Genomic DNA, 19095 nt, shown 5'->3' with positions numbered 1-19095 from the left:
AGGGCACTTCTAAAATGAGCTGGTGGGTTAGGTGCGTTCAGTGCAATTGCATTATGGTTCCTTTTTCTTAATAGGTTTATCACAGTTGTACATTGATGACACAATTTCATAAAAAGTATGGGAATCAGGGCCTAAGATCTTGTACCAGCCAGTTTTATGTCACCTTGGCACAGGCTAACGTCATCTGAGAGGAGAGAACCTCAATTAAGAAAGCACCTCCCTAAGATTAGGCTGTAGGCAAGACTGTAGGGCATTTTCTTAATTAATGATTGATGAGAGAGGGTCCAGCCCATTGTGGGTGATGCCATCCCTGGGCTGGTGGTCCTGGGTTCTATAAGAAAGCTGGCTGAACAAGCCATGGTGAGCAAGCCAATAAGCTGCACCCCTCCATGGCCTCTGCATCAGCTCCTGCCTCCAGGATCCTGCTCTGTTTGATTTTCTGCTCTGACTTCCCCCAGTAATGGAAGTGTAAGCTGAACTTACACTTTCCTCCCTGAGTTGCTTTTGGTCATGGTATTTCATCACAACAATAGTAGCCCTCATTAAGACAGATGTAAAGAACATCAGACAGTCTTTATGCAGGGTATAGTAAAATGTAGGTCAAATAATTCCTGGCTTTAAGACAGAATGCATTTTTATTTTGGGCTACTAGCAGTAGACACTGGAGTGAATCTTCTCATATCTCCACAATAGATAACTTGAATTAAGGGTATTTTAGAATATTCCTGCATTCTTGGGCCCTGTTTTGGGCAGTAAGTTCTATCAAGGGAGTATAACATAGTCAGCTATAAGCTGTAGTGTAGTACCTAGCCACAAGTGTTTGAAGAATTTTATTTATGTGAAAAACTGAAAACCTGGGAATTCCTTAGACAATAATAATGAAAATAGTAAAGTTTAACAGACAAAGCTAGAGAGACCAAGGATTACCACAGAGAGAAAAATGGCTTGCTGGCAGTATTTTAAGAAACTTTGGTTATTGTATGAAAGCTACTTATTAAAGTGCTCTTCATAATTCTCACTGGTGTCCACATTTGGTAAAAGGTTAAGTTGAGGAATTGTGAGATCATAGGGAAAAAAGAACAAGTCACAGGAAAAAACAGCGTAGTTTTTTCATCTTTAAAGATCGCCTAGGGTATACTCTGGACGACAATTGTCCCACTTTCTTGAGTCATAGAAGATTCCTGGTAGGAAATACCAATTCTATGTGAGTCAAGTTTTACACATTAGACATGGTGTTTGTGAGTGTCCCCTTGTTGTGTCTGTGGCCTACTTCACCCTGGCGGAGTTGCAGCCCCCAGTCTTCACTCAGAACACCCTTCCTCATCACATTCGTATTTTCTTCTTCACAGGATGGAATCACAGGCAGGCTATGGCAGCCCGGTTCTTAGTCAAAGTGACTCTGACCCTTCAGTTTTTCGTTTGGTTGTCTTGCACGGCTCATGTAAATACAGAGACACTGAAAATATCATTGTCGTTTCTTTGACAGAGGTAAACAGTTGCTGAGTCGGTGTGGCAGTCATTTGCCTTTGTTTCTGCCTAGAAGAAGTAAATGAGAATGAACAGGCTAGGGGCCAGAATTCGAAATTAACGATTTTTTTTGAAAGGAAAACAATACACATATTAAAATATGGATACTTGACTATATGGATCTTTTCACTGTAATAGCTTAGAAGTACCCCTTTGTTACTAGGTACCATACTTACTGTTTGAGCTCCATTCTTTCAACATATTCAAGAGAACCAGTGGCTTAGGTACATTTAAAATTACGTTAAAGTCTGAAATGTATTCTTTTAAACTATAGTTTCTCTACTCCAGTTCCGTTTACTTACTCTGACTGAACATGTTCCATGGTAGATGTCAAAAAATTCTTCTACACTGTGGAATGCAAAGAAGAGGTTTTTAGTTTCCACAAGAATGCATAATTGGTGCAGCCTGGTTCTGTAATTCTCAGAGGAACTGGAGTTCTAACTTGTTCTGGCCCCTTGTGATGAATCATGGGTTTAGGGGGCTGCCTGGGAGATTTGGTCCCCCTTCTTTCTAACTCTGACCTCCAACGTGGAAGAGGCTCCCAAAGAAGAGCCATTTGCTGTGTGTGGGAAGACGCTTCAGTCATTGTTGAATGCCTCACAGGAAGTACATAGTTTTGTGGCTGTTTTAGGTGAATGACATGTTCCAGGTAAAAGATGTAGAGATTGTGGGTATCACGTTTCCCAGCAAGTCTGAACACACTGCACTGGGGTGGGGGAGGGAGGTGCAGGTAAAACTTCCTTCTGAGCTCCTGGGCAGCACAAGGAAGCCAGTGTCTGATCCATGACGGGAACCATAGCAACACATTCTGAGACCTCCTGGGCTTGCTCTTTATTCTGCCTATCCCTCAAGAGTCTTGCCCTCTGTCTAGGATCAGAATATCTTAAGAAATACTGATGAACATGAATAGAAAAGGTATTCATTCTCCTGGGAACACAAATACAGCCATAAACATGGCATAGCCAGTTTTGGTTTTGTTTATTAAATCATTGGAGCAGTGAGGCATTGGATACCTTCAAGCACTGGATATTTTAATATGTAAGTTGGTTCAGGACCTGCCAGTTGTAATTCAGCTTTTTATTAAATATTGACTCTCGTGAGGTATACATTGAATTAGAGCTTTATAAGATAGTTCATTTCCTGTCCATTTCTTCATGAAAATTTGGCCCTCTTGAGAGAAATACATTAAGCCTAATCTCATTTTAGTGGCAACTTTTATGTATTGTTTTGGAGAAACAATATACACCCAGGTATGGTGGGACATGGCTGTAATTTCAAAGCTCTGGGACTGAGGCAGAATATTTACCAGTTCTAGGTCAGCCTAGGTTGTATAGTGAGACCTTGTCTCAAAACAAACAAACAAACAAACAAACAAACAAACAAACAAACAAAACAAACAAGCAAACAACACCCAGCAGCAGCAACAACTATTAAACAAATTTGTGCGACCTCTGCCTGATTTGTCTTACTAAATAACCCTGATAACACTATTCAGTATAAAATCTTTTTCAAGTTCCCTGTGGGAAAGATTCTGGTTGAAATTTCCAAGTTGGAAATTAGGCATAATGCACTGGGATGTGGTCTAGGCACTGCTCCCGTTGATAAATGGCAATTATTTTATAGCCTGTCACTCTTGATTTACGATGAAACACAATTTATCTGATCATGTGTAATTCCTGTTGTCCTAGAAATTTTAGAATATTTTTTATCAGCTGTAAAAGTAATGTCTATATCTTCTTTCATAAATTAAGAATTATAAAGTTTGGCAGAAAACTATTCTTTGGGTCAGAGATAATTTTATCTCTATTAGTGATTGGATATTTTTTGACAGGACAAGATTACCCGATATACTTCACATAATATGAGCATTCAACACATATTCATTAACTCCCCATCAGTTCCAAATACTCTGCAGTGAACTGTTAGTAGAACCTATTGAAGTTCAGTGCACTGTGAAACATACATCTGTCCGGATTTTACTCTTTTCCTTATAAAGCCTGTACTGAGACTCATCTATGAACTTTCTTTTAACCTTTGAGAAGCTCCTGCTCTTTTGTCTTCTCCCCACAACTTGAACCCCAAAGGTAACACATCTGATGTTCTCTGGCATTTTTCGTTGGTTCTAAACTCATGCCCTTCACATTTCAAGAAGCATATTGTAGATCTACCCTAGAGTAGTGATCAAGAAGTTGCTCCAATCTATGTTCTTATGGTAACTGGTATAATAAAAGTAATAGCATGATTTAAAAAATTATACAGCAGCTTCCAGGACATTTTCCCATTGGCTCTTGTAACGGTCTTATTCAGTACTGATGTCATCAGTACTAATATCAGAGGTCTTTCAATAGAGCAGAGATGTACTTTCTGGAAAGGCATCTTTTCGTGCATATTTGCTCTGTGAGTATTAGCCACTCCCTTTCAAGTTAAATGAAACTTGTCTGATTGACAGGATGCAGTTTGGTTGGCTGCAAGTACCTGTGAGAAAGTAAAATCCAGATTCTCCCCGTTGCATTGGTAGATGTTTTGCAGAGTCTGGATCTGGGTACCCAGTAGGCACGAGTGTCCCAGTTCCACCCAACTCGTTACACACATGCACATGTGAACTACCACCAAGGCTTTCTTTAGTTTCTTGGCTGTGGTGGACATTGAATCTGCAACCTTAAGCAACTTGCGAAAGTGCTCACAACAGTAGTGTTGCCTTATTTTGTATCTCAGCCATTTTTATGTTTTATGACTAATAATCATGGAACTGAGTACTTTATATCAGTGCGGGAAGAAATCAACAAGGCAGAGGCATTACTTAATTTTTTTTTAAGAAATTACAACTCTTTGACAGTTTCATTTATGTATATAATGGATTTTTAAAATTTCACCCCCATCTCATTCCCTGTCTCATCTCCCTTCTTTGCATTATATCAAGCACATCTGTTTTATTACCTCATCTATTTAATATTTTCCTTTTATAGGTCACTGAGATGATTCTGGAAATGTCTCTTGAAGTTTGGTAAGTTCATTTATTTAATCAGATGAAGAATATTGGAAGTGATATTGTTAAAGAGAATACTTTATGTGTGAAATATTTCCTGAAGCTTTGAATACATAGCAATGTCATAATAGTCACCTTCACTCACTTACAAAATCCAAAAAGCAGAGTTGTAATATTTTCTTACTTTTCCAGTAGTTTGGAAGCTGGATTATAGTTGTTAGAATAAGTGCTTGCTTTCAAGGGCTCTTCTTCTAGTAACATATCTATTCCCATGGAAATAATTGTAGTCTTTAAAGCCCATTTCCTGTCAGTGATTAGCCACTGACAGTGTGTAATAATTTCTTCCATAGATGTCATGATACATTATACTTGATGTGGTTTTTAGTGGGTATAAGTTTCAGAGAAATTGTTGCTGCTGCTATTAAAAAGGGGTCTAAGTAAGGGATTCAAATGTCTTTTAGATGGCCATGCATTTGTGGCTATCTGGAGTTGTGTTGTTTGAAGCGCTTCCCTTTTTGAGGAGTCCTCCATTAGACAAAGGAACTTATTCAGATAATATTTCTGCAAGCATCTTCCCTGGGAGTTAAGCACTTTGTGATGTTAGTGGGTGTTAGATGAGAAAGAGGTGGGGATGCAGGAAGAGGGGAAGAATTCCTGACCACTTAAGCTTGTAAAGTACTGTACCAAAGCCACAAACAGTCTTCTGTATTGAAGTCCTGCTGAAAGTCTTCACTGTCCTAATATACCACGTGTATTGGCTACTTTCCTACTGTCATGATACAGTACCAAGGCAACTTACAGAAGAGAGTTTATTTTGGGTTTATGGTTCCAAAGAGTTAGAGTTCTTGATGGGGGTGCAGAGGTACCAGGTGGCTGGAGGCAGAAGCAGCATCTGAGAACTCATATCCCCATCCATAAGCAGAAAGTAGAGAACACAGTGGGAATGGTGTGAAAACTCACAACTGCCCCTGGTGACGTCCTTTTCCCAGCATGGCCACACTTGTAATCTTCCAAAGAGACACCAAATGGGAATCAAGTATTTAAGTCTAAGACTTAATGAGGGACATCTCATACAAACCACTCCACAATGTATTGGAGACTGTTTAATCGTTTATTTTACCCAAATATCACTTTTTTTGAGAAAATATTTTTAATTTGTTCACATCTGAATACATTTTGCTAATCCTTCCCCTCCCCCTCTGTTTCTAGTCCAGTCTTAGATCACTGCTTGCCACAGGGCACATAACTGTTTTAAGATAGCTATCATTTTGTGCTAGTGTTTAAGATTGCTTCCTGGGAATGGTTTGAGGGAAGCAATCAGCATGTATTAATGAAGCTTTGAGTGACCTCAGAGGTGGAATACTGTAAAACAAGGTTCCTGGGAACACTGGCTCATTGACCTCTCTGTTTTCTATGATAGCTCATGCCCTGACCTACGGTTCAGCATGGCTCTGTGTGATCAGGAGAAAGCTTTCAGACAACAGAGGAAAGAGAACATAAAGGAGAACATGAAGAAACTCTTGGGTCCAGAAAAGAGTGAGGGGCTATATTCCACACGTGATGTGAGTTGGGAAATTTTAAATGTCATTACAGTCTAATGATAATTTTTTTTAGTCTTTTCTTCAAATATATCCCTCAATACAAGCATTATCTCTTCAGCTTTTTAGGGAGGATAAGTGGTTCAAAAATGAAAGGACTTTGAGGATGTCCAACTCAACACTGATCTTATTTGATAATAGTTATCAGCTTTAGTAGTTATTTCTAATTTGACTTTAAAAACAATGTTAGTGCCACAGAAAAGCTGAGCAGGAAACAGACAGTTCCCCTAATGCTTTTCATTCACACATGTGTATAACATCCTAGTCTTAGAACAGAACCAAAGGGATGCATGCATGCGTGTGTGTGTGTGTGTGTGTGTGTGTGTGTGTGTGTGTATTTAATATGGAAATTGCCTCGTGTATATACTGAAAGTTGAGAAGTCCAATGATATACTGTCTATAAGGTAGAAAACCAAGGAAGACAGGGATGCAATTTAATCTGCATCTGAAGGATTTGATGCTGTGACTATGAGTCCAGGGCTGTAGGCCTAAGGATTAGAATTGCTGGGGTGCTAGGATGGTGGTATTGGTATCATGTCTCAGAGAACCAAGGCCTGAGAACCAGCAGTATAGACATCCAAAGGCAATAAGACATGAATCCACATCAAGCCATGCCTGTTCACATAGAGGAAAGAAGGTATTTTTTATAGAGTCTACTGATTCAAACACTAGTCTTGGAAATCACCCTCAGAGATGCATGCAGAAATACTGTTTTATTAATCTGCTGTCTGGGTATCCTTTGACCCAGGTGTTAATGGAACATTTATCATTATATTCCTGGACTGTTAACACTCCATATCAGAGCAGTACACTTGTTAGCATCAGTGAACTTAACAATTGTTGCAAAATTGCCCAAGTCCATAGTTTATGTGAGGGTTTGCAATGAATGTACATTTTATGTGTTTTGAGAAACGTACAATAACTCATGTCTACAGAATTGGGGGATAGTTTTGTTGTCTTGAATATCCATTGTTTTCCACCTGGTTAATTCTCCCTCTCACACAACTTCTGACATCCACTTATCTTTCTTCTTTCCTCATAGTTTTACCTGTTTCTAGAATCTTACACAGGGACAGTCAGATAATGTGAAGTCTTTTCAGATTGGACTATTTCACATAATAATAATGGAAATTCAGCTCACTCCATATCTTCTCACAGTTTAGTCACTTCTTTTTTTTTTTTAGCACTGAACAGTCTTGTCATTGTATGAATCCAACATAATTTATGTTCTCTAGTACAGTTTTAAAAATTTCCCCTTTATTTTTATTTTATGTGTTTGGGTGTTTTTTCTGCATGTATGTCTCCCATGGAGATGAGAAGAGGGTTTCAGATCCCCTGGGACTGGAGTTAGAGAGGGCTGTGAGCTGTCATGTGCATTCTGGGCCTTGAAACCAGGTCCTATGGAAGAGCAGCCAGTGCTTTTTTTAACTGCTGACCCATTTCCCCAGTCCCTACTACATTATTTTTTTAAATAAGGCATACAAGTATTAACCCTTTTTAGAAAAACACTCTCAAGAGATGTATACAGAAATAAGGTTTTCCTAGTTAGCTCAACAGTACTTAACTGACTTGAGTTGCATATTAAAAGAGGAGATAAAAAATATGTTTCAAGTTCTTCATATTTCAGAGCGGAGAGCTGCAAAATACCATCTAAAATTGACCAAGTAGTCAAAAAAAATGACATCTACTTATAGTTTAGAATAAAGTAAGTGAGAACAGTTATTGATATATAATATTTGAATTTTGCATTAACATTTTTCCTTGTTTAAATTACAGTGAATATTCAATAATATATTTTATAATCTTTGTTGGATGATCTACTGTAGCTGAAGTTTTCCTGTGTCCCAGCCTGCTGGCAGTTGGGACAAATCTCTCCCACTAGTATCCCACAAGTAAACACACAGAGGTTTATATTAATTAAACTGCTCAACCATTAGCTCAGGCTTACCACTGACTAGCTCTTACATTTAAACTAACTCATAATTCTTGTTTATGCTTAGCCACGTGGCTTGGTAACTTTTCCCCGTTCTGCCTTCACATCTTGCTTCTCATGGCAGCGGCTGGCAGCGTCTCCTGACTCAGCCCTCCTGTTCCTAGAATTCTCCTTTCTTTGTCCCACCTATACTTCCTGCCTAGCTACTGGACAGTCAGCACTTTATTTATTAACCAATCAGAGCAACACATTCACAGCAGATATCCACAGCAATCTGTCCTTTCATTTGCTTATCTATCTGTCTATCTATCTATCTGTCTGTCTGTCTGTCTATCTATCTGTCTGTCTGTCTATCATCTATCTGTCTGTCTATCTGTTTATCTATCATCATCTACCTAATACACCCCATGTCTCTGTCTTCCTCTCTATTTACCTGTCTATCTTTAGAAATGAAATTTATGAGAATATATTGCTGCAATGATGAAATTTGTTAGTGATAGAACAGCAATTCTTGGCTTATTTCATGAGGTTTTTCCAGGAACTGAGTATTTTAAGTTAACATAATTTTATTCCTTAAATTCATAAATATGCACACACACACACACACACACACACACACACACACACACACACACGGTTTCAATATTATTGCAAAGTGCACTTGGAAACAAGACACAGCGACCAAGGAAAGGCACCTGATGAGCACCCATGTGTCACAAGCAATGGCAGGTTTGCAGCTGTGTCTTCAAGGTGCCATGAGATGGGAAGCTGGCTGCTGATGCTGGCGTGGCTTTGATTACTGTGAAGCCAACTATCTGTAAAATACAGCACTGCTTACGAGGGATTTCTGCCAGGAAGAAAAGTGAAGCCTCCACTTAGATTTCTATTTCAAAGAATGCAGAGAACTAATTCTTTTTTTTTTTTTTTTATGTTGCATCTTCTTTGTTACCCTGGCAGATCTCTTGAGGAATTTATGACAGGTTATTATGTTTGGTTAGTAGTATTTGGAGAAACTGCCCTCTTACTATATTTACTCATTTCCCCCCTCCATTTACTTTGAATGCAGGCAACACACCTTTCACTAGCAATTCTATAACTTCTTTTTATTTCCATCTTTGTTTGCTGTTGTTAGACTATTAGAGTCTAGAAATTGTTCTGATTTCTGTCCTCTATCACTGATGGAGACAACTGTGTTAGCTTCTGGAGAAGATAAAAGTTCTTCTTACCCAAGGCTCCTTACTGAGTTCAAAGTCTTGTTTGGACAAGAGATATTTAAGCAAGTTAAACTAATGATGTGTTAAGTTAACAGATGTGCTGGAGGACACTGGAATTGGTGGGAAGGTGGAAAGTACTGACCAGGCCATGTGGAATGAGCTTGCTGGAATGCAAAGGAGATTTTCTAGGTCCACGGTCATCTTCGTCCCTCAGAAGACCTTGACTCAGAATCCCAGGCTCCCTATTTGCTGTTCAGCTATTTGCAGCAATTTTATTTTTTACTCCAGCTCTTCCATTATTCTATTCACAGCTAGTAACTTGGCTCCTAATCAAAGGTAAATTAAAGTCAAGAGATAAGAGACCCATAAATCTTTCTCTTCTAAGTTTTGGCTGTAAGGTTGACACATGCCATCCGTGCTTTTCCCTAGTAGTTTCTCTCCTTATTTAATGAGGAGATTTCCTTTTCTTTCAAATGTGGATCCAGAACAGATACACATCACAGGCCCTTCATAGCATATGTTAATTATCTAGTCCTTCCAGTCCCCTCTCCATCTATGATGTCAGCTTCTACTTGACTACAGATATTTTATATAAAAATATACACATGCTCTTCACAGCCCACTTGGCTTCCTTTCATGCTTCAGTCCTCTGCCTTCCCTGTTCTATTGCATCAGTCCCATGAGAAGTAGATGCCGACAGCATCTCACTCCACCTTTCCCGAACACTAGCTGCTGATGTCACATGACATCAGATGACGTCAGATGATGTCAGGTGTCCCTCTGGCATTGGAGACATTGCCCCTTCACCTTGTAACTTCTCCTTCATCGTGGGTCTTTGATTTTCTTATCTAATCTCCTTATTTCCACCTTTGATTTCATCACTAATGAGCCTCTCAGTATCTCCATCTCAGCGCTCCTGATACTGAGAGTAACATCACTGTTTTCTGCATCTCTTCTTGTCCCCCTTGCCATTTTCTGTCTGACCAGAATTCAGAGTGACATTTTCAAAACATGAAGTTGATTACATTAAGCTCTTCTTTTGCGTTTAAAAGTACATTTTTTCCGACTCTACCATGATTGCACCTAAAAGTGCTTCTACAAATATTCATTTGATGTCTTCTTTCTTCATTAGAATATAAGTTTGATGAGGGCCATATAGTATCTGTGAGGTCCACCTGTGTATTTTCAGTAGCATAGCTCCTAAAATATACTCAGGAAATATTTTATGTGAGTCAGAGAATAGAGTTAGGCAGTAGTTGGCATTGCATTTATGCAGAGATGGAATAGAGGGGGGGGGGAGAAAGGAAGGAGAAAGAGAGGGGGGGAATATTAGCTTCAAAAAGAGATGGAACACTGTTAATGAAGTGTTAATTGCTGTTAAGATGAAGGCTTAGATGATGGGATTAGACTCTTAAAGTATACACATCCATGGGCCATTTTAGTATGGGTGTCCATGGGCCATACTGGTATGTATATGCACAGGCCACATTAGTGTGTATATGGTATGTGTATATGCACTAATATGCATGGGCCATATTAGTGTGTATGTTCATGGGCCATAATAGTGTTATGTCCACAGACCATATTAGTGTGGATGTCCACAGACTATATTAGTGTGGATGTCCACAGGCCATATTAGTGTGGATGTCCAGTGGGCATTTATTCTTGGGTTTTCAGAAAAGCAGTAGCTGCTCCTACCCATGACTGGCATTTCCTAGTGGAAAAAAAGTAGTAAGTCTTCCCAGAAAAATAAAATTTGATTTCATATTTGTAAAAGTAGTAGTATACTAAGGTTTTTTTTTTTTTTTTTTTTTTTTGTGTGTGTGTGTGTGTGTGTGTGTGTGTGTGTGTGTGTGTTTGCAATAGATGGATAGTGAAGTATAATGCTTTTTTTTCTGAAATAACACTCAAAAATTTGAAATTTATGTATTTGAAGATGGTTTCTAGAATTCTGGTTTGGCTTTGTCTACCCCTCCACTTCTTGTCAGAAATAACCTTAGACACAATCCACACCACAGACTATGTGATCAATACCATCCATTCCTATAAAAATGATTTTTATCATCATGTTAATCTTTGTGTCTCTTAGTCTCCTGTTCTCCTGCTCTCTGTGTATATCTTCATTTTCTCCTTAGTATTTCATAGTTGTCCTCTAGGTATAGGAAAGTGGGTTATTCTCCTCAAGACCCGCCTTAAGGAAACCTCAAAGCCGGGAATGTCCCTATCCTGCTCTTGCTTTTCAAAAGGAGACTGCGCTCAGTGCAGGACCTTAATGAGTTAAAATCTTGGGCATTTGCGTGTGCTTCAGCTGTAAAATGGAGATGATGTCTCTTACAGTGTCAAGTATCAAGGCTGTGATGTATCTAGCAAAATGTACAGAGCACATAGTAGTTATTCAACAAAACCGTTCATTATGAACACTGTTGGAGGCTATTGCTGGCTGTATAGCACCCTGTGACAATAACTGTTCAATGTAATATCCTCAGTGTCCTGCCTGGAGAGTAACCCACATAGGTAAGGTTTCTAATTGTCTAAGAATTTATGGTTCTAAATATCCTAAAACAACAACAACAACAATTGTTTTTTCATCATTTGGGACAGAAATCTTTCTGAAACATGCCACTTCTTGTCTGTGTTAAGTGGATTTAGGCTTTCACATGTTGGTGCCCTTCGAAATCAGCTGCCATTTTGCACACCCTATGTGTCTACTTGAAGTAATGTCTTTAAACTATAGCCTTCTCATTCATCATTATTCCTGTGGAGTTCAAATCTGATAAGCAAGCTTGTAATGTCTCTAATTTGAGTAACTTTTCCCTTGGTGATGGGCTGCTGAGATCAGGAAGGAAGTGTGTAGCACCTCCTTTAGACTTTGAACCATCAGCCTTCCTGGGCCTGGACCTTGCTGGCCCATGCTGTAGTTTTGAACTTTCTAGTCTCTACAATTGTGTGAACCAGTTTCTTACAATGAACATCTTTTCATGTAGACTCGCACTGTACTGGGTCTGTTTCCTTGGTGAGGCCTAACACAGGGCCATGGGAAAACTGTCTTTTGTGATGGTTAGACCTTGGAGTCTATGGGAATATCAAAGCTCTTAAGCACCTCAGAGCTTTCTACTCTAAGGAAGAAAAATAATAGTATTTGTTAACCCATACATCAAGGAGATTAAATCAAAACACAGGATTTTTGGTAAATGAAAGCTCATTTCCTGTAATCCTACAAGAAAGTATGCGAAATATTTCTTGACGTATTTACACGCAAATATTAATGATGCTATGTCCAAATACAACCTAAAAACTTTTTAACAGCATTTCTTATCTGATTCTCTTCAAATAGCATCCAGGACTAACAGATACACACATTATTACCCTGAATGCTATTTCAGAATGACTGTCCAGAAGACTATTTTAGCATCCAAATGTACTCCTCATGTATTGCACAGAATTATGCTGATATTACTTGGTGTTATAGATGAGTATGAAATACAGTTTGCCTACATGTCTGGGAATTTCTCTCAATGAACATGTCCCTTTTCTGTAACAATGCCGAAGAGGAAAGAGCATGGCTTTTGATGTGATTTGTACCTTAGTTTCTTTCTTGGTTGTACTAATTATTAGCTGTCTGTGTATTGTGGGTGCTTCACTTCTTTCAAATGGAAATAAAGATGGCCTTCTGATCACATTCCTCACTCCCACCCCTCGATTCAGATCTGTCACCGAATGTTAAAGATTCTCTCTGTAAACGTTTGTACGTTGAAAGCAAGCTATTTGCTCAACTGACAGATTACTTCTGTCAGACTGACAGAAGGAGCATTATTCTTTTTACACCTTTCAGGATGTCTGAGGGACCAAATGAAACAGTGTCCCTGAAAGCAAGCTGCAGACTACAGCAGACTGAACAAGTGTAGAGCTTTGCTACGGTGGTTGTTATTATAGCTGTTACTGAAATAGTATCTGATTTCCATCTGACTTTGATTCTTGGTTTATAAAATGAAACACTTCTTTAAAAACATTAAATATACAAAATAAAATGAATAAGCATGCACAAGAAAATTAAATATGGCCAACATGTGAGTAATATATGTTTCTTGATATTAAAATGAAATGTTTTTAACTGTAGAGTTGGAACTGAAAATAAATTAATTTGTGGGTTTTGTTGTTTGTCCAATCTCTATGTTGCTTCATTCCAGGTCCCTGTGGTGGCCATTTTGGGTTCAGGTGGGGGTTTCCGGGCCATGGTGGGATTCTCTGGTGTGATGAAGGCGCTGTATGAATCAGGGATTTTGGACTGTGCTACCTACATTGCTGGTCTTTCAGGCTCCACATGGTTAGTATACATTTTTAATTTATTTGAATTTTATTTCTCTAAAGGTTTACAATTTATCTAACTCAAACATTAGGAAAGGGCAATTTAACAAAATTGAATCTGAACTTTAAATTACTAAAATCTTTCCTTCTGATGCCACAATCAGCCTAAGAATGTCTTATTATAATAAACATTTGTATTTAATTAAAACGTTGGCCATCCATTTACTCTTTAAAGCCTGTTTTGGTGACAATTGTAGTTAGGACATAAAATAAAAGGCTAGCCTAGTTGAAGATAATTTTAGATAAATATGACAGTAGTGGAATAGCATACTCCACCCATAATTAATTTAATCTTCCTATAATTTGCTGATTTGGAGTCCTTCAGAAAACATGTCTAAGTCTATATGACTCACTAGGTGCTCATCTTCCTCTTTAGGGCAAATAGGAAAAATGCAAGATGCTGTAGACTGCAGAAGAGAGAACGTGTTTCTGGGCAGCACAAATGCAGGAGGTCTCATTGGTTGCTGTCTAACAAAATATTAAACTAGTTCTTTAATACATTTAAACTCAGTGTGCCTAATCCATACCAGCACATAGAAAATCAAATCAATGGCTGAGCTGTGATGGTGCATACTTTTAATCCTAGCACCTGGGAAGCAGAGGCAGGTGGGTCTCTGAGTTTGAGGCCAGCCTGGTCTACAGGGTGAGTTCCCAAGATAGCCAGGGCTTCACAGAGAAACCCTGTCTCAGACCACCCTCTCACAAAAACCTAAATTCCCTCAAAGAGAAAAATCAAATAGATGGTCTTCTTCATGTATCTCAAATGAGAGAGCATCACCTCATTACAGTATGTCTGCTTCTAACCTAGAAGGCTGATTTGGTTACTGGGCCATGGCAAAGTTCATGTGTCACATTGTTATAGTTTACATGTTCAACATTTTTAAAGTGTCATTTCATCCCATAAGGTGGATATTAGTTTAATTTTTTTTTTGACTAAAGAAAATTTGGCTCATAGGGCAGGTGACTTAATCACTAGATAGACCAGCTTTAAGGTCCATATTCTAACATTTTTGTACTAAATCATCATCTTCCCATAGAGAGTTATATGTATGATATGATGTTAGTACCATGTTCTAAGCAATTGAGCTAACTGGCTACTTCTTCTATATTATGCAGAATTTCCTATGTAGATAATCTAGAGTTGCTTAAAAATATTTTTTTCCTAAATATTTTGAACCAGATTCTGTAGTTAAATAGCCAATAACTTAGGGCTACATTTGCCACCTTCATTGTGCCTTCAACATGATTTATGTCTTCTGAAGTCAGGGTGTAGCCTGTCATTATTCTTCCCCTGGAAGGGAGGAGCACGCACCTGCCTGTTTAATGAGTAATGTGGTGAGAACGCTTGGACCCTTTTGTCCAATCTCTTACTAATAATTTTATTATCTGCCTCTGCATTGTTTTCTTCACTCAATGTTTAGCTGATTCTTGTGGCCCTTGCCAAGTACAGCAAGAGGTCTCTTTTCTTAAACACATCCAATAAACAATGTCTAGTCTTTGAGCACTGGGGTAGAATTGTGTATTTGTTACATGGATTAGACTTGTAGTCATTTCCTTCATCATAGATTTGGGCAATATCTTCTTATATGCTTTTCTTGGGAACCTGAGAATAAGTCCCATGAAATGTAAGAGAGTTTTAAATTTGTCCACACTTTCATACAGACATGATGTCTGCTCTACCCCCCCCCTTAAATATTAGCTTTATCATTTTTTATTTCATTTCCATGAATCACCCTGGGTCTTTAAATTGTTCTAATAAATGTTCACTCACTGGCCATTCCATGTTTCTGTTGGTTAGTACATATTTTCCTTGATTTCTTCTGGTGGAGTTAGGAGCTAAGGACTGTGATAATCACACAAACTGTTTTTTAAGGTCCTCCTCATGCTCTCTGATGGCTCTTTCCTCCAAGTCACCATTCACTACATACACTGCTTCTCTCCTTGATGCCAGGTCTTCTTCGTAACCTCACTCTTGCCAAATTATATCTGCATGGCAAGCTTTGGTGATTCCACAAATCCACCTGACTACCTGAGCTGTGGTAACCAATAGTTTAATCTGTAGAATCCTGGGAACACCAAAACATGACGGACAAAAGAAGAGGACAAAAACTAATAGAGACAGTGAGAAAGCCTGAGAAAGGAGAGTCAAGGGAAAGATGGGTCCCAGAGGCCAGGGATGATGAGAGCTCTGACAAACAGCCTAGGTTGAGTTTGGAAAATGTTTGTGGTTTTAATTAGGAATCACCGGCTTAAGTTAATAAAAGTTATTCTAGTCATGAAATTACATGAACTGAAATTCAAATATGGCAATGTGAAACCTGAAAAACACACACACACACACACACACACACACACACACACACACACACACGTCAGAAAGGGGAAAAAAATAGTCAATGTTTGAGGACACTGTGGGGCTTACCTGTTTGGTTTTTCAAATTTAAGAGACTGGGATATTTAAGTAGATGTCTGAGGTGAAGGGAACAGCACATAAAGGTAGTGGAAAGACAAGAAAGCAAAATGTCAATAGATCATAGATAGGAAAGACTTAGAGACAGATTGCAAGGTGGAACGCACGTATGGGGGAAAATTGTACTGAGAAGAGGAGGTATTTCCTGAGATACAAGCAGGCTTGGGGATGATTCATATTAATAATTCTTGTTTGAGAAAGATAGGCAAGAAAGTAAAAAGTTCAGAGGAAGGAATTAAAAAAGACTTGGAAAAACAAATTACACTTCAGTATTCTGCAGTGTTTCATATTCTATGGAGACATGATGTTCATTTGGCATAAATGAGATAGTACAAATACATGTGGAGTAGTCCTGGACCTCCCGGACAGTTTTCTGTGATCACAAAATCAAATTTTTGGTTGGACAAAGCTTCTCTTATAACTGTAGCTACCTTTACAGTAATTATTTCTGAAATTATTTTCGGATGATTCCTGTGACTCATTAAATATAAACTCGGGAGGCTTGGCATGAGTAAGCTAGGAGAGTCATGATGATAATTCTGTGTTCTCTTGCTTAGGCTTTTAACAGAGCTCTCTTCCTCAGAGGAGCTGCTGTCTTGTAGCACTGGAAGAGGCTATATATTTTATAATTTTAATCACCTATTTGTATGGAATCACCCTCTAAAGAGAAATCAAAGTCTCTCCATGTTTATAGACAATGGTGACAGTGCCCCGTCTATTAAATTGGCTAACATAAAATTTGAGAATGAAAGTTTTCACTAGCTTGGAGCATTCCTAGAATAATGTGGAGGGTCTTCTCAAGTTATCCAGAATCTTGATTGAGAAGGAGAACTACCTTGGCACATTCTTGAGTACAAAGAGTCTAAATGTACACACTTCCAGGTTCTAACCCAGCAAGTCCAAGGGGCTGGGCACTAACACCTTGAAATCTGCACTGTGGGCTATAGGATTTGAAGATAGGGATTGAATTTAGTATTCTTTTTCATCTTGGAATGGTATAGCATTGAAAAATTTTACATTTAAATGCATTTATGTAGAAATAATGAGGTATCTTATATTAATAAGTTGAAAATTATAATTCAGTACTTACAGACCCTTATGTAAGTAAACATAAGACCATTTCATTCATTGATTTCTAGAAGTTCTGCCGAAGACACTCTGTTTTAGAAAGCTGATTGGTATAACTGGGATATAAAATAGAGACTTATTTGTGGAATTATCACTTGGGGTTATATATGTGAGTTTCAGGTAGTCTTACATGGAGAAAACTAGTTATATTTTCTTCTGGGTCAAACCAAGGAGACAGAGAAAACCATTTAATCTTCAAGAACTGCACAGAAAACTAGTTGCCTATTATTCTATTTTTAGCTACCACTAGAGCAAAACCTCAAATCCAAGTAGACACAATGATATCATGGAAAGGATATCCAACTCACCCTTGTGAATTCTAAGGAATATGTGTTCATAAGGGTTGAACAACAATGACTATTAACTCTATGCCAAGAAACTGGTCTAGGTTGTTGTGTTTTGTTTTTGTAAACTGGCGATTAAGTTCCCAAGCCAAGTGCTTCCTGAGAAAAAATGAAAAGGAGAGAGAGAGAGAGTGAAATTGAATGAGCTTTCTTCACCTGCTGGAGGATAGAAACAGAGGATATAAGGTAGCCATTCTCCTTGTGATCAGAAGAGTGGTAGGCTCACATCTGTATACATTGTGTTTCTTTGAAAAGGTCTATCTCTGATATAGACACTCTGAGATTTTAAGCAACCTCTTAATAACTAAGGGAGAGGTTTTTCTTGTAGCAGGGATGGATGAATGTTGGGAGAAATGCAAGGAAGAATGTGAGCCTTTAGATCTTGCTAGTGGCAAGTCTTTGGGAAGAGTATTTGTTACAGTTCATATTGATTCATCCAAAATTCAGCTAAATATAGATGAAGAAGTTGTACTGCAATGTAAATAGAATTTAGATAATTATATCTGTCTGTGCATAGAAAGAATGACATTTTCCAGTGACAGAATGACCATATCAAATCCCTTTCACTTAGCCTTAAAAGAAAAAAAAAATCACTCTTGACTCAACTGATCTCTGATGTGAAGTTTTACTTTCCTTGTTCATGTTGTTCATTCTGTCTCATTCAGAAAAAGACTTAATGTTCCTTGTAATAAAATAGACTAAATTGGATACATCATACATCGAATACCTGAATGAAAGGAAGGAGCAATTGAGTTTGAAGTAAGAAAATGGATGCTGTAATGTATAGCCTTCATGGGCATGTGACACAACTTTAGAGCTAAGCTTTCTAGAATTCAAAAACATGCAATCTATGTGAAGTTAAATAATACAGATTTTAACAAGCTATGGAGGTGGAAGTAGAATTATCATTAGTGATTTAGATAATACTTTAGTAAGTTACAGGCAGTGGAAGTAGAATTATCCTGAGTAATTTGTGATGACTTCTTGGCTTGGTTTGGTTTGGTTTGGTGTTGGGGATTAAACTCAGGGCCTCACACATGCTTTCCAAGTGCTCTATGACAGAGCTAAATCCTCAACCATTCTTGGTAATGAAACAAAGAATTTCCTTGTAAAACTCTCATAAAGAATGAGCTATATTCTGGATATTTTAAGAGCTGAGCACATGAGAGTCTCTAAAGGTTGTTTTATTTTCAGTTATTCTGATGACCTTAAATATAAACACCTATAGCTACATATGCATTTATTAAAGCTTAACAGGGTCTAGAAAAATTGGGTCTTTGTTTATGTGCATGAATCATGATGTAGACTTTTAGACAGTTATCCAAGCAGATAAAGACTGTATCTTTCAAGTACTCTGTGCTGTATTTTTACAGTTATTTGATGATTGTACTAACCAGAGTTCCTGGTAAGCTTTTAATGGCTTAAATGTACCAGGTGTTAGGTGACAATTATAAATTCAGTTGGTGTGATCAAAACATTTAAGTAGTTTTTCTTTTTATTGTTAAACATATATTCTGTTTGTGATTCTTT

The 19095-nt window shown here is 38.1% G+C and overlaps 1 protein-coding gene across 1 annotated transcript in view; it reads left to right on the top strand.

Annotated features, from left to right (window-relative positions):
- Positions 1–19095, top strand: part of Pla2g4a (phospholipase A2 group IVA) — a 140126-nt gene that overhangs the window by 79501 nt on the left and 41530 nt on the right. The window contains exons 6-8 of the mRNA XM_006979955.3: positions 4494–4531; positions 5934–6075; positions 13446–13582. Coding sequence (XP_006980017.1) covers positions 4494–4531; positions 5934–6075; positions 13446–13582 — 317 coding nt within the window. The remainder of the gene's footprint in view (positions 1–4493; positions 4532–5933; positions 6076–13445; positions 13583–19095) is intronic.

Source organism: Peromyscus maniculatus, chromosome 11 (genome assembly GCF_049852395.1).
Source record: "Peromyscus maniculatus bairdii isolate BWxNUB_F1_BW_parent chromosome 11, HU_Pman_BW_mat_3.1, whole genome shotgun sequence".
NCBI classification, from domain to species: Eukaryota; Metazoa; Chordata; class Mammalia; order Rodentia; family Cricetidae; genus Peromyscus; species Peromyscus maniculatus.
Note: the sequence above shows the minus strand (reverse complement) of the source record. Positions and strands in the feature narration are given on the sequence as shown.